The sequence below is a fragment of the Galeopterus variegatus genome, unplaced genomic scaffold (genome assembly GCF_000696425.1).
Source record: "Galeopterus variegatus unplaced genomic scaffold, G_variegatus-3.0.2 Scaffold11, whole genome shotgun sequence".
Taxonomy (NCBI): Eukaryota; Metazoa; Chordata; class Mammalia; order Dermoptera; family Cynocephalidae; genus Galeopterus; species Galeopterus variegatus.
Window position 1 is genome coordinate 1303341 of NW_007726122.1, and position 12154 is coordinate 1315494.

The 12154-nt window shown below is 47.4% G+C and overlaps 1 protein-coding gene across 6 annotated transcripts in view; it reads left to right on the top strand.

Annotated features, from left to right (window-relative positions):
- PAX5 (paired box 5) overlaps positions 1–12154 on the top strand; it is a 200608-nt gene that overhangs the window by 88568 nt on the left and 99886 nt on the right. The window contains exon 7 of one of the 6 annotated variants that reach the window (XM_008587992.1): positions 10042–10098. The exons of the other annotated variants lie outside the window; for them this stretch is intronic. Coding sequence (XP_008586214.1) covers positions 10042–10098 — 57 coding nt within the window. The remainder of the gene's footprint in view (positions 1–10041; positions 10099–12154) is intronic. 6 annotated transcript variants of the gene reach the window in all.

Consider the following 12154-nt stretch of genomic DNA (forward strand, 5'->3'; position numbering starts at 1 on the left):
ACTCGCACCTCACTCAACCAGAGAGCGGGAACCGGTCTGTATGTGGGATCCGAACCCTCGGCGGGAGCGCCACCGCGCTCTCAAGAGGCGCACTGTAGCAGTGCACCACCGGGCCGGCCCGGAATCTACAATATTTTGATGAGGGCAAAAAAATGTATGTGTAAATATATAAACATATAACTCCCCTGTTTTTGAACACAAATGGTAGCATACTGTATTACATTGTTCTATTTTTGCTATTTTCTGGTATTTCTTGGAGATTATTCCGTATCAATAGAGTGCTGCTTTATTCTTTTTAACAACTACAACAGTATTCCATTATGTAGGGTACCACAGTTTATTTAATAAATCTCCTATTCGTTGTTTCCAATATTTTTCTTTTTCATGACAGTTTGCAATGAGTATCCTTGTTCACCTTTATTTGTGCACACATGGCACTGTACCTGCAGTATGAATTGCCAGAATTGGAATGGCTCGCTCAGCGTGTGTGCGTTGAGTTTTGAAAGGGGAAAACAAATTGCTCTCCAAAAAAGTTCATCCCCCTAAGTGAGAAGACCTGTTTCCCCGCAGTCTGCCACACAGTGTAGTACAGACCTTTTGAATTTAATAGGTGAAAAATGATATGCTGTGGTTATAATTTGCTTTTCTCTTATTATGAGTGAGTTCTGTAATTTAAAATTTACAGAAAAGTTGTAAAGATGGGACAGTTCCCATACATGTCTCACCCAGTTTCTCATCATTTTGCTGTCTTACAGAATGAGGGTCTAGTTGTCAAAACCAAGAAACCAGCATTGCACAATACTAAAAACTAAACTCCAGCCTTTATTCGGCTTTTGAGCAAAGTTTTCTTATTTGGTGAGGATAAGGTGTGTTTGCAGAGCTGTAGGTGGTGTCATGGGTGCCAGAGCTTCCCCTGCTGCAGATGGCTGGTGCACGCCTGCGCGAGGCTTTGACTGTGCATCTTCCCCAGCATGTCGCTGCATGGCCCGAGCCTCCCAGGCCGGCAAGGCTGGACCCATGGAGAATGATTGCCGTTTCTCAAGTGCGTTTTTTGTTGTGAAATCACTGGTTTGGCACTTTTTTGTGTGTTGCATCAGCATTTTCATAGCTTTTGATATTCCAGTGTAGGGAACAGCATGTGCCAAGGCATAGAGGTATGAAACTTCCACTTCAAAAATCTCAGTGACACAAGTAGTACTGCACAATAGTCCTTCTCTTCTTGTAAAATTAACACATTACATATAAGACTTAAAATGACAACTCCCACTTCAGTCCCTTGTTCTTCCCAGAGGGAACACTGTGGTTGGTTTGGTGGGTATACTGCCAGAACTTTTTCTGGAAAGCATGAACTTTTCGGGACACTGCCAGGGGCTGGAGGTGGCTGGAGGTGACATTGGGCAGGTGTCAGAGAGCTTCCCTTCTTCCTTTCCTCGCACTTGTGAGGAATGTTAACGTTCATCTCTCGCTTGCAGGCAGCACTTTATACTAACAAGGAGGTTCACAGCCACAACCTCGGTTGAGTCTCACGGCAGCTCCGTGAGGTGGGTGGGGACCATCTCATTATGCTGTCCCTGGGTGGAGGAAGCTGAGGCCCAGTGGAGTGCAGAAGATTGTCCCAAATGTCACAGCTAGTAAGAGGCAGAGCTTGTGCTTGAACTCACTCCACAGCCACAACCTCAGTTGAGTCTCACGGCAGCTCCGTGAGGTGGGTGGGGACCATCTCATTATGCTGTCCCTGGGTGGAGGAAGCTGAGGCCCAGTGGGGTGCAGAAGATTGTCCCAAATGTCACAGCTAGTAAGAGGCAGAGCTTGTGCTTGAACTCACTTGCGCTGCTTCCTGAAGAATAATAATGACAGCAAAGCTCCATCAAGCGCTGGTCACTTTGCACACATTATCTCATTCAACGCGCAGAACAACTCTGCGAGGTAAATACTGTTATTGAGCTCATTCCACAGAGGAGGAAGTTGGGGTGCGGAGGGGTGAGGCGGGGGTCTGAGATGGGTGGAACTGGGATTCTAACCCGGTTGTATCTGCCTCCTGAGCCTGTGGGCTTCGCCGCTTTGCTGGCTACTCCCTTCCCCCAATCTCTCCTCTTTCCCTTACCCCAAAGCTGCCTCCCAGTATGGTTTAGAGTTTACTGGTCATTTTTACTTTGTTGCTCACCAGACCAGTGAGGCCAGTGCTTCTGTGTCAGTTCCTGCCCTAATTCCCCTGTGGGTCTGTGCCTCTGTCTATCCCACCTCAACCTGTTTTCAGGGATCTTGGCTGTGCATCATCCCCATCACGTCGGCTGCACGGCCCCAGCCTCCCAGGCTGGCAAGGCTGGACCCATGGAGAAATGATTGCCGTTTCCCTTAGTTCCTTTGGGAGAGAAATGTGGATTTTGTTGGGAAATCACTGGATTGGCCCTTTGTTGCCGTTCCATCAGCAGTTTTGAAGGATCTAGGACCAGGATCTTATCCTCTCGGTGCATTTCTTATGGATGTTTCCTGAGCACCTGCTGGTTACCAGGCACTGCTTGAGGTGCTGGGGATTCAGTAGTGAGACAAGCAGATGAAAAACTGCCCTCATGGAGCTTCCATTCTCCTGGAACAAAGGCGGTTTCTGACCTTGAGGCCTGGGTGCCTCTCCAGGTTCAAATCCCTACTGCTGGGCTCCGAGTGTCCTGCCCTCTCCAGCCTGCTGTTTCTGGGACAGTGACACATTCTGGTGTCATTCTAAAGGTCCCAGACGTTTCCCCAAGAGGCCTGTCTTCCTTCTCCTGCCACCCCAGGGATGTCACCGTGGGCCCTGGGCTGCTCCTGGAGATGGTATGCACATGCACGTGATTTACCACGCCTCACCGCGCCACATGTCTTTAAAATTACAGTGCCCATTTCCTGCCGAAATAATTTCCACAAAGAGTGGCTCCTATTACCGCAAGAGGCGTGCAGACGTCATGATTTATTATTATTTATGGTCCCAAGGCCTTGTTTATGCAAGACGGGTTAGGTGCGTGCGATAGAAATGCCATTATGCAAATGACATTGAATGTCCTTACTGCGCCTAAATAATTTTTGTGTTGGACGATTAAACCTCATCTGTTATTGATATGGGCTGCAGTCGGGCTATTACAGAGTCCCAACAGTACTTACTCCCAGTAATGGGAAAATTGAGAGAGAGAGACCAACACAATTGCCTCAAGTGGGCCGTGATGGTCTGGAAGGAGTAGAACATCTCCGGGGCCGACCAGAGCGAGCCACGCACTCCTCAGGGTAAATAAGGAAGGCAGCGCAGGGCAATAAATTAAGCCCGGGTTTGAGTGGATGCCTTGGAGGATTTGTGGCCTTCCAGTCTCGTGATTTAGCTATTTGATTTAGGCAGGGGACTAGGCAGCCCCAGCCCGAGTTCCAGCGAGGCCCGGTGCTGAGGGAGCTGCCAGCGTGGAGGGGAGGGGGCAGGGAGAAGGGGGGCGGCGCGCGCTGGGCATCCGATCGGGGGCGCGCGCCCCCGCCTGCGCGTGCCCTCGCTCGCTTCTCTTGCTTTCTTTCTTTTTTGACACAGCTGTGAAGCCCCATTTTGATCAGTGTTGATAGCTTATGAATTCCAAAATTGACAAAATTTACAGAAAAATGAGGATAATCCATCTTCCTTAGCAGCCTGTCAGGAGCTGGCCATACTTCATAATCTCCAATTACAGATGCTATTTTCCGTCATTTACATGCAGATATTAGAACCAAATGAAAATGAGAAACAAAGAGAGAATGGAAATGCAGCTATTTATATGTATAAAAGACAAACAGGTAAATTCGAGACGTTTAGATTGGATTTGGGGTCCCTTTAGGAGGCTGGAGGAGACAGCCTTGAGCACGTGGGGTTTTAGAACAAAATGGGAGGATGTGGCTTCACCAGGCCTGTCGGTAGTCTGGTGGTTGGGGTTAAAAATGGGCCAAGCCTTGCCAAACAGCTGCGGATGCTTGACTAGGGTTGGGGCTGGAGGGGACACACAGTGCACCCCCCAGGGTTTTAAGGGATCTGGGGGGATCACCCATAACACATACTGAGCCCTCAAGTCCACATGTATTTCATAAAAGGGTGTGTTTAGAACCTCCTGTATTTAATTTTTAAAAAAAGATGGTGGTGGGGGAGGGTCTGCCACCAGAGTCAACTTTTTCTCCAAGGCAAATTTCAAAAAGTTGGCACATTCTGTTGACAGATGCATAAACTCCACCCGAGAAAGGGATTAGGGAAGTCACCACTGCTTGTCAGAAAGGCTCTGGCCAGATGCACAGGGAGTTGCACCAGTAAACTTTTAAAATGGGATATAAATAATAAAATTAATGGGGAGAGGAGTTCTGATATATGGATCATCCGCTTCCTTCTCGAAGCTAATTTGGCGGACAGAGGAGGGTCTGGGAGGAGGCTTTGTAATGAAAATGTTCTTCCCATAAAATTGAAGGGAGAACAGCCTTGTTGCCCTCGCAGCTGTATGTGGCAGTGGCTTCTGGAAAGCCAGGGATATTAATTAGCACTGCTTTGGATTAAACTCTCCCAACCATGTCGGATGGTGCGATTTTTCTCTTTGTGAGCTTGACACAGGGTGGCGAGGAGGAGCCTGCCTGGGTTTTCCCAGCCTACTGTTATACTGAACTTTTATTTTATTTGGAAATCAAGCCTCTTCCCCTCCTGGAAATGAAAATGAGGTATTTCAGGGTTTTCCTGGGCAGTTGGGCAGAGAGAGGCTGTTCTGTTGGACCAGGCGGACGAGGTGGACATGGTTGGACGGGAGTTGTGAACATCTCAGTTGCCTTTGGCTTGAAAGCTTTTGTTTGTTCCTGCGAAGCTTGTTTCTAGCCAGCAGTTTTATGTTAGTTGAGGTTTGATTTGTGGGAGGAGCCTTTGGTGGCAAAGAGGGCACTCCCTCCCAAGGCTGTCTGTGTATGACTTTGCAGAGCATCGCCTGTGAGAAAGTTCTTTCTGACAGGGAGCAGAAGGGCAGAGAGGTGCGGAGCCTTTGGTGGCAAAGAGGGCACTCCCTCCCAAGGCTGTCTGTGTATGCCTTTGCAGAGCATCGCCTGTGAGAAAGTTCTTTCTGACAGGGAGCAGAAGGGCAGAGAGGTGGCCTTTGGCCTGAGTGTGTGTGTGTGCATGTGCGTCCCCACATGGCCAGAGGAGGTGGTGCTGGAGGGGAGGTGCATCCAGGCCCACTTCCCTGCCCTCGTTGTCCCTCCCCCTGCCCCTGCCCTCTTGATCTGGCAATGTGGAGGAAAAAGCCTTCTCTTTCATTTCTTTACGGCTCAGAATAACCTTTCTGTCATACCTACAGCTGGGAAGTCACTCTGAAAGGAAGTGAATTATGAGCATCTTGGGATGCCTCCTTCCCTCTGTGCCAGGGACTTGAGGATGGGGGTCCTCCCTTTGCACATCTCCCCCATTCAGAACCCCTGGCAGCTAAACGTCCTGCATTCCCTTGGGGGTAATGGGCCTCCCTGCCAATCACTAGCCCTGTAGCAGGAAAGGACAACCAGGCCCCACCAGGGACTGCCTGGAAGAAGCCTGTGGAATTTGGCTGCTTGGAGATGGAGTTTTGTTTCTGGAACTCTCCTTCCCTCTTGTCCACTTCAGGATCTAGAGCTGCTCATCACACAGCCAGGCAGAGCCGGAGCAGCACAGGGGATCCCCAGACTGGAAGTTCCCCTCCCCTCCCCCAAGGATTTAGCCCCACTGGCATCTTATCGTTCAGGAGCCCTTGACTACTGTCTTCCAGTTCTTATTCTCCAGAAGTGGAGCTCTGTGTTCCAAGCCCTGTCACGATAACAATGATATCCTTGTCAGGATAACCTTTCTGTCCTTGCATTTGGGAAGACTGTGAGCTTGCAAATAGCACACCAGTTAGGGGAAGGAGAAATAAGTGAATGCTTATTTTTTTTTTCATATACATAATCACTTTCCATTTCTAATGAACTTGGAGTGAGCTCTGTTCGCTGAGAATGGCATGGATCGGTCAGGTGACACAGCCACCAAGAAAGCAGAAGCAAGCGTCTCATGCTCCAGTTTGAGGGCCTGTCCAGAATGAGGCCTAGAGGACTGGGGGCCCCACACTGGATCCAGGTGGGGAGGGCACTAGCACCTGCAGGACATCTGTTGGTGCTGGAGCCCCAGAGCACACCCAGAACCAACAAGGGGAGGCCTCCAGGGGGCAGAGCCAGGGTCATGTGGCTGTGGAGTGGCTGCCTCAGGAAATAGTGAGTTCCCTATTACTGGAGACACCTGTTTGTTGGATTTGAATTATCAGATAAAGACCAGCCTCCATAACTCCAAGCTCTTTTGGGCCCTGAGATCTGGGCTCACTGAAATTATGTAAGGGGTCGGGGAAAAAAAGGGCCTCCTGATTAGTATTTGCTGGGAAAGTTCCTCCTGGACAGAAGCCACAATATTTGACTTCACCCTCCCCACTGGGGCTTTCCCTGCTGTTCCACGCAACTGGGGAGCCTGTCTGGGGTGTGCTGGAGGGTGCCTGGCAGGCAATAAACAGAACAGGGGGAGATGAGTCATGTAAACTTTGCAAATCTCTTCTTGGAAGCCCTTCAATTCCACTGTACACCATTTTGACCCAGGCACAGTTCTGGAGAACCAAATGAACAAAGCATGTCTCATCCCATGCCTGTGGTACTTTCTGGTGAATAAAAGCATCGTGACATCACTTATCCTCTTAGTGACCCTGGGAAATACTTCTGGTGCTGTCAGCAGAGCCAGGCCATGGTACCTGTCCCAGTTCATTTGGTTCCACAGGCATTTATTTCACATCTGTTCAGAGCTGAGTGCTGGGCCAGGACCTGGTGCCACAAAGATGAGGGAGACGCAGTCCCATCCTTATGAAGCTTGCCCTCTAGTTGGGGGATGAGGGCCCTCATCAACAGTTAAGTGCACAATGCAGAGTGATAAGTGCTGTAGTAGAGATATGCACACTCAGGTATTTCAGGAACAGAAGAGAGGAAATCAGGTAGAGATATGCACACTCAGGTATTTCAGGAACAGAGGAGAGGAAATCAGGGAGGTCTTGCTGGAAGAAGAGGAAGGCAGTTCTTCCGCCTAGTTAATACTCATAGTAGCACTTTGTAGATTATGGAGTACTTTTGCAAGCATCGTTCATAGTCCCTCCATTCAGCAGACCCTTTTTTTTCCCCAAGTTTAATTCATTTGGTTTAGTAGAGACAAAATGCTAAAACCTTGTTGGTTTTTGTTTACTTTTTTTAAAAAACTTTTTATTTTGAGATAATTATAGATTCTTATACAGTTGTAAGAAATAATACAGAGGGATCCCATATACCCTTTACCAGTTTCCCCCAATGATAACATCTTGCAAAACTGTAGGACAGTATCACAACTGGGATATGATATTGATAGACTCAAAATACAGAACATTTCCATCATCACAATAGAAGGGACATTTTTCAAGTCGTTTTTTTTTTTTTAAATGTCTGGCCCTAGAGACTCAAAAAATGAAAATAAAAAGGCTTGGGCCGAGCCTGTGGCGCACTTGGGAGAGTGCGGTGCTGAGAGTGCAGCAGCGCTCCCGCCGCGGGTTCAGATCCTATATAGGGATGGCCGGTGCGCTCACTGGCTGAGCACGGTGCGGCGGGTCTCAAAAAGGACAAAAAAACAAAAACAGAAACAAAAACAAAAAAAAAAAGAAAAGAAAAAGGCTTGCCATCAAAGACTTGATATTCTTATTACCCGCTTTGTGCCTTCTCATGAACTTATGAGATAGGTCATATAATCCCATGTTAGAAATGAGAAAAGGATCTGAGAATGGGAGGTGCCTGACCTAGTAGCACACAGCACAAATTTGGCCGTGTCAGACTTGAACTCTGTTCTCTGGACCTCAGGCCCAGTGGGCTTCCTCGGCCACCCTGCCTCCCCAATGGCTGCCAGACCTCTGGATTTGAGGGCCTGGGGTAGAATGGGCAACACTTTCACCAACACACAGAGTGAAACCTAAGTCCAGCCTGAGGCCAGGTCAAGGGGAACCCCCTTCTGCAGGGTGAGGACCCCACCTTTGTGGGACATAGACATCGGTGAGGCCTCAGAGCAAGAAGGGCCCTGTCAGTCCTGGTCCATCCCCCTCATGGCAGATGGAGTCACTGAGGGCTGGTGAGGGGAGGGGTCTGCCCACGTTGCCTAGGAGTCCAAGGCAGAGCCAGGACTCATAGATCCCTGCCAATCAGTCTAATCCATCGTAGTCAGGCCAGGACTACTCCTTAACACATGCTTTGCTGCATGGGGTTTTGGTGTACCCAGGTTTTAAAAATGTGCAACATTCCACCTTCTTGCTTGCAGATTCAGGGCTGTCTCTGTAGCTGGAGTAGTAGAGCTGGGTCTCCCACCATCAAGTGTCAAGCTTTCCCCTTAGAGCTGGTGTGAAGTCTTCTCCAACCCTAACTCTGCTTCTGGGGTACAGGACTGTCTCTGAGCTTGGCATTGGCTCATGTGAGCTCCCTCTCTGAGCTCCATTTCTGCATCTGCCCCCACCCCAGGATTCCCAAGGGCATAACAGACCTGAAAGGGCTATGCAAACTGGAAAGTGCTAAGCAGATGAGAGGTCAAAACGCAGGGGTGATGGCCTTCAAGGAGCAGGGAAGGGTGCAAGGACAAGGAAGCAAGAGAGCAGCTCCTACTGGCCTCAGCTTGCTGGGGGCTCTCATTATTCCACAGGTGCTTGTTGGACAGCTGACAAGTGCCGGCAAGCAGTGCCACAAGTCAAATACGTGCTGTTTGAGGTTTTTTGTTTTAATTATGGGGACGTTCAAAGTAGATAGAATAGTCTAATCAGCCGCTAAGCACCCCTCAGGAGATTCAGCCGTGATCAGCTCACGGCTAGTCTTGTCTCATTGATACCCCTCCTCCCGCCACACTCTGCTTTATTTTTTTAATGGCTTTATTGAAGTGTAATTTTTAAACCATAAAATTCACCCACTGTAAGAGTGCAGGTCAATGATTTTTAGTGAACTTTAGGAATTGTGGAACCACGATCTGGTTTTAGAACAGTTCCATCAGTGCAAAAAGATCCCTCATGCCGGTTTATAGTTAATCCCTGCTCCCACCCCCAGCTCCAGCCAACTACTGCTCTGCTTCCTGTGTCTGTAGATTTGCCATTTTTGGACATTCCATATACATGGAATGTCTTTATATCTGGCTTCTTTCACTTAGCATACTGCTTTTGAGGTCCATCCATGTTGTAACATGTGTCAATACTTCACTTCTTTTTATTGTTGAACAAGTATTCCATTGTATAGATACACCACATTTTGTTAACTGTCCTTTATTTTGAAGCAAGCTCCAGGCATTATATCACTTCATCCATAAGTATTTTAGAATGAATCTTTAAAAGACAAGACCTTTTAAAAAACATAACCTCAATACCATGATCACACCTAAAAAGTTAGCAAATGTTTCACTGTCATCAAATACCCAATCAGTATCAAATTCCCAAAAGGTTTTATTACATGTCATGATTTTTTTTTACATTTATAGTTTTTACAGTTTGTTTGAATCAGGGTCCACACTGCAATCAACTGATATGTCTCTAAGTCTTTCTTAACCTATAGGTTCCGCCTCCACCTCCCTTTCTTGTCTCGCAATTCATGTGTTGAAGAGAGAGTCCATACTTTGTCACATGGCCAGTGGTGGAGGCAAAGGGCATCAGCAGCGGGACTTAGAGATCATCAAGTGGGAGTCCCCAGAAAGATGGAGAAGCAGAGACCAGTGAAGGGAGGGCCATCCAGATCCCTCTGCCTCCTCAGTCCCAGTTCACTGGGCCAGGCCCTGGAGATCCCCCTGCCCTACTCCAGCTTCCATCCTCCTGTGGGTAGGTGTGGAGGTGGGTAAGTCTGAGGCCTGGCACTGAGCCCACAGGAGCTCATCAGGTGACATTCCCCATCCTGGTCCGAGGGGGCCTTCTGAGGTAGTCAGCCCTGCAGCCTCGTCCCCGTGTGCTGCCCTCCTTCCTGCTGCCCCCTTCTCACGTGTCTGTGTTTCTTTTCTCCTCCATGCTATGGCAGTGGTGCCCCGTGCTGATGAGACAATACTTGGTGCAGCCCCAGGCAGTCCTTTTCCAGGTAATTTCCTAAGGACCCTAATGACGCCCAGCACATACTCTCCTGGGGCATGTGCCTCCTGAGTCCTTTGCTAGGATTCCTTGGCCTCTCATGTTGCTTAGTTTCCAAAGTGCTATCCCTATCCTTATCTCTTAGATTCTCAGGATCACCCAGGAAGGCAGACAGCTAGGGATTTGAATTAAAGTCTTATTTTACCAATGAGGAAATTGAAGCTCAGAGAGCTGGCCTGGCTTACCTAAGGTCACATGAGTGAGAAAGAGGTACAGCTGGGACAAGAACCCTGTGTTATCACTCCTGTTGAAATGAGTTCTTTGTATCATTGGGTCGAAGGCCATGAAGGATGCAGATAAAAATTAACTAGGAAGTCCATCCCCTTCTCTCTACCTCAGTTTTTCCACACTGGGAATCCTTTTAGCCCTGACATTTGAGAGAGCAAGACTTTTCATCATGTGGAGCATGGTGTCTGTGAGGAGTGTGCATACACTGGGGCTGGTGGTCTTGACTTTGAGGCTTTACAGGAGCCTGTGGCTGCAGACAGAGGAAGTTTTATTCTAATTGGTTGCATTAGAGAAGGCAGTATGTGAATTGCTGACCTTAGTTATTCCTCTTCCTGGGTCATAGTCAAGGACTGCACTAGGGGGCTCTGATGAGGACGGAGCAGAAGCCCAAAATGACATCCTAAGAAAGAACCCTAAGGGCTCAGAGGAGTAGGAAATGTGGAACACAGCTGTTGCTGGTGACTGTCAGTGGTGGGGGGGTGGGGCATGGGTGGTGTTCCCAAGTGCGTAGGTGTACCAGCACACTTATGCACGTGTGACTGTGTGCATACCTCTGCACCCCACTGTTCAGCCCTTGGTTCCCCAGGTAACTATGAGAAACAGAAGTAGATTGCCGTTGTTACCAGGAAAAGAGGCACCAATAATGCCTTCTCTCTTCTCTTTCTCACTCTTGTCCTTTCTCCCTGATCTTCCTTTCTTCCTTCCCGTCTTTTTCCATTGGTCTATCAGTCTCAGCCTTCACTTTCACTAAAAACTTGAGGTGGCCTTCAGAATAAATGATTTCATGTATTCTCACTCTTGTCCTTTCTCCCTGATCTTCCTTTCTTCCTTCCCGTCTTTTTCCATTGGTCTATCGGTCTCAGCCTTCACTTTCACTAAAAACTTGAGGTGGCCTTCAGAATAAATGATTTCATGTATTTAAGGTAAAATCCGAAAGTTCAGAAGTTATGTAGAGAAAAGGGGAAGATCATTGCATCAGAAGCCAGCAATGACGTGATGGTATTGACTGAATACTAAATTTGACTGAGCTTCCTGGCAGCCAAAGAAAAAAGGGATATGCAGTGGTTTTCAGTTTTCCTGTTGTTCAGTCAGAGGCAGATTAATGATTCATCAGGGGAAGAAACTTTTTGTTGGTACTGAATCAGAGGAAGTATTGACAAAGAATTTGAATATTCTAAAGGGCAGTGTCTCCAGAGGTTTTAAAAAGTGTTCTTTGCATGGCTATTTTCTTATATTACCTTTTACAAATGTTGAAGGCCTGATATTCTATCACAGACCAGTGAAGGCATTACCCCAGGGGCTTTAACTAATGTTGGACAGGGACATTGTTTTCTGGTCATCTAACTTGAGAAGGGGTAGTGGTGGGAGGAGGGAAGGGGATGTTAGCATATATCCCTTGCAGCTATTGTTCAGACACTTCCCAGTTAATTTTTGAGTGTTGTGGCTAATGGCATGCTACTGGACCATTCATTCATTCATTCATTCATTCATTCATTCATTCATTCATTCATTCATTCATTCATTCATTCATTCATTCATTCATTCATTCATTCATTCATTCATTCATTCATTCATTCATTCATTCATTCATTCATTCATTCATTCATTCATTCATTCATTCATTCATTCATTCATTCATTCATTCATTCATTCATTCATTCATTCATTCATTCATTCATTCATTCATTCATTCATTCATTCATTCATTCATTCATTCATTCATTCATTCATTCATTCATTCATTCATTCATTCATTCATTCATTCATTCATTCATTCA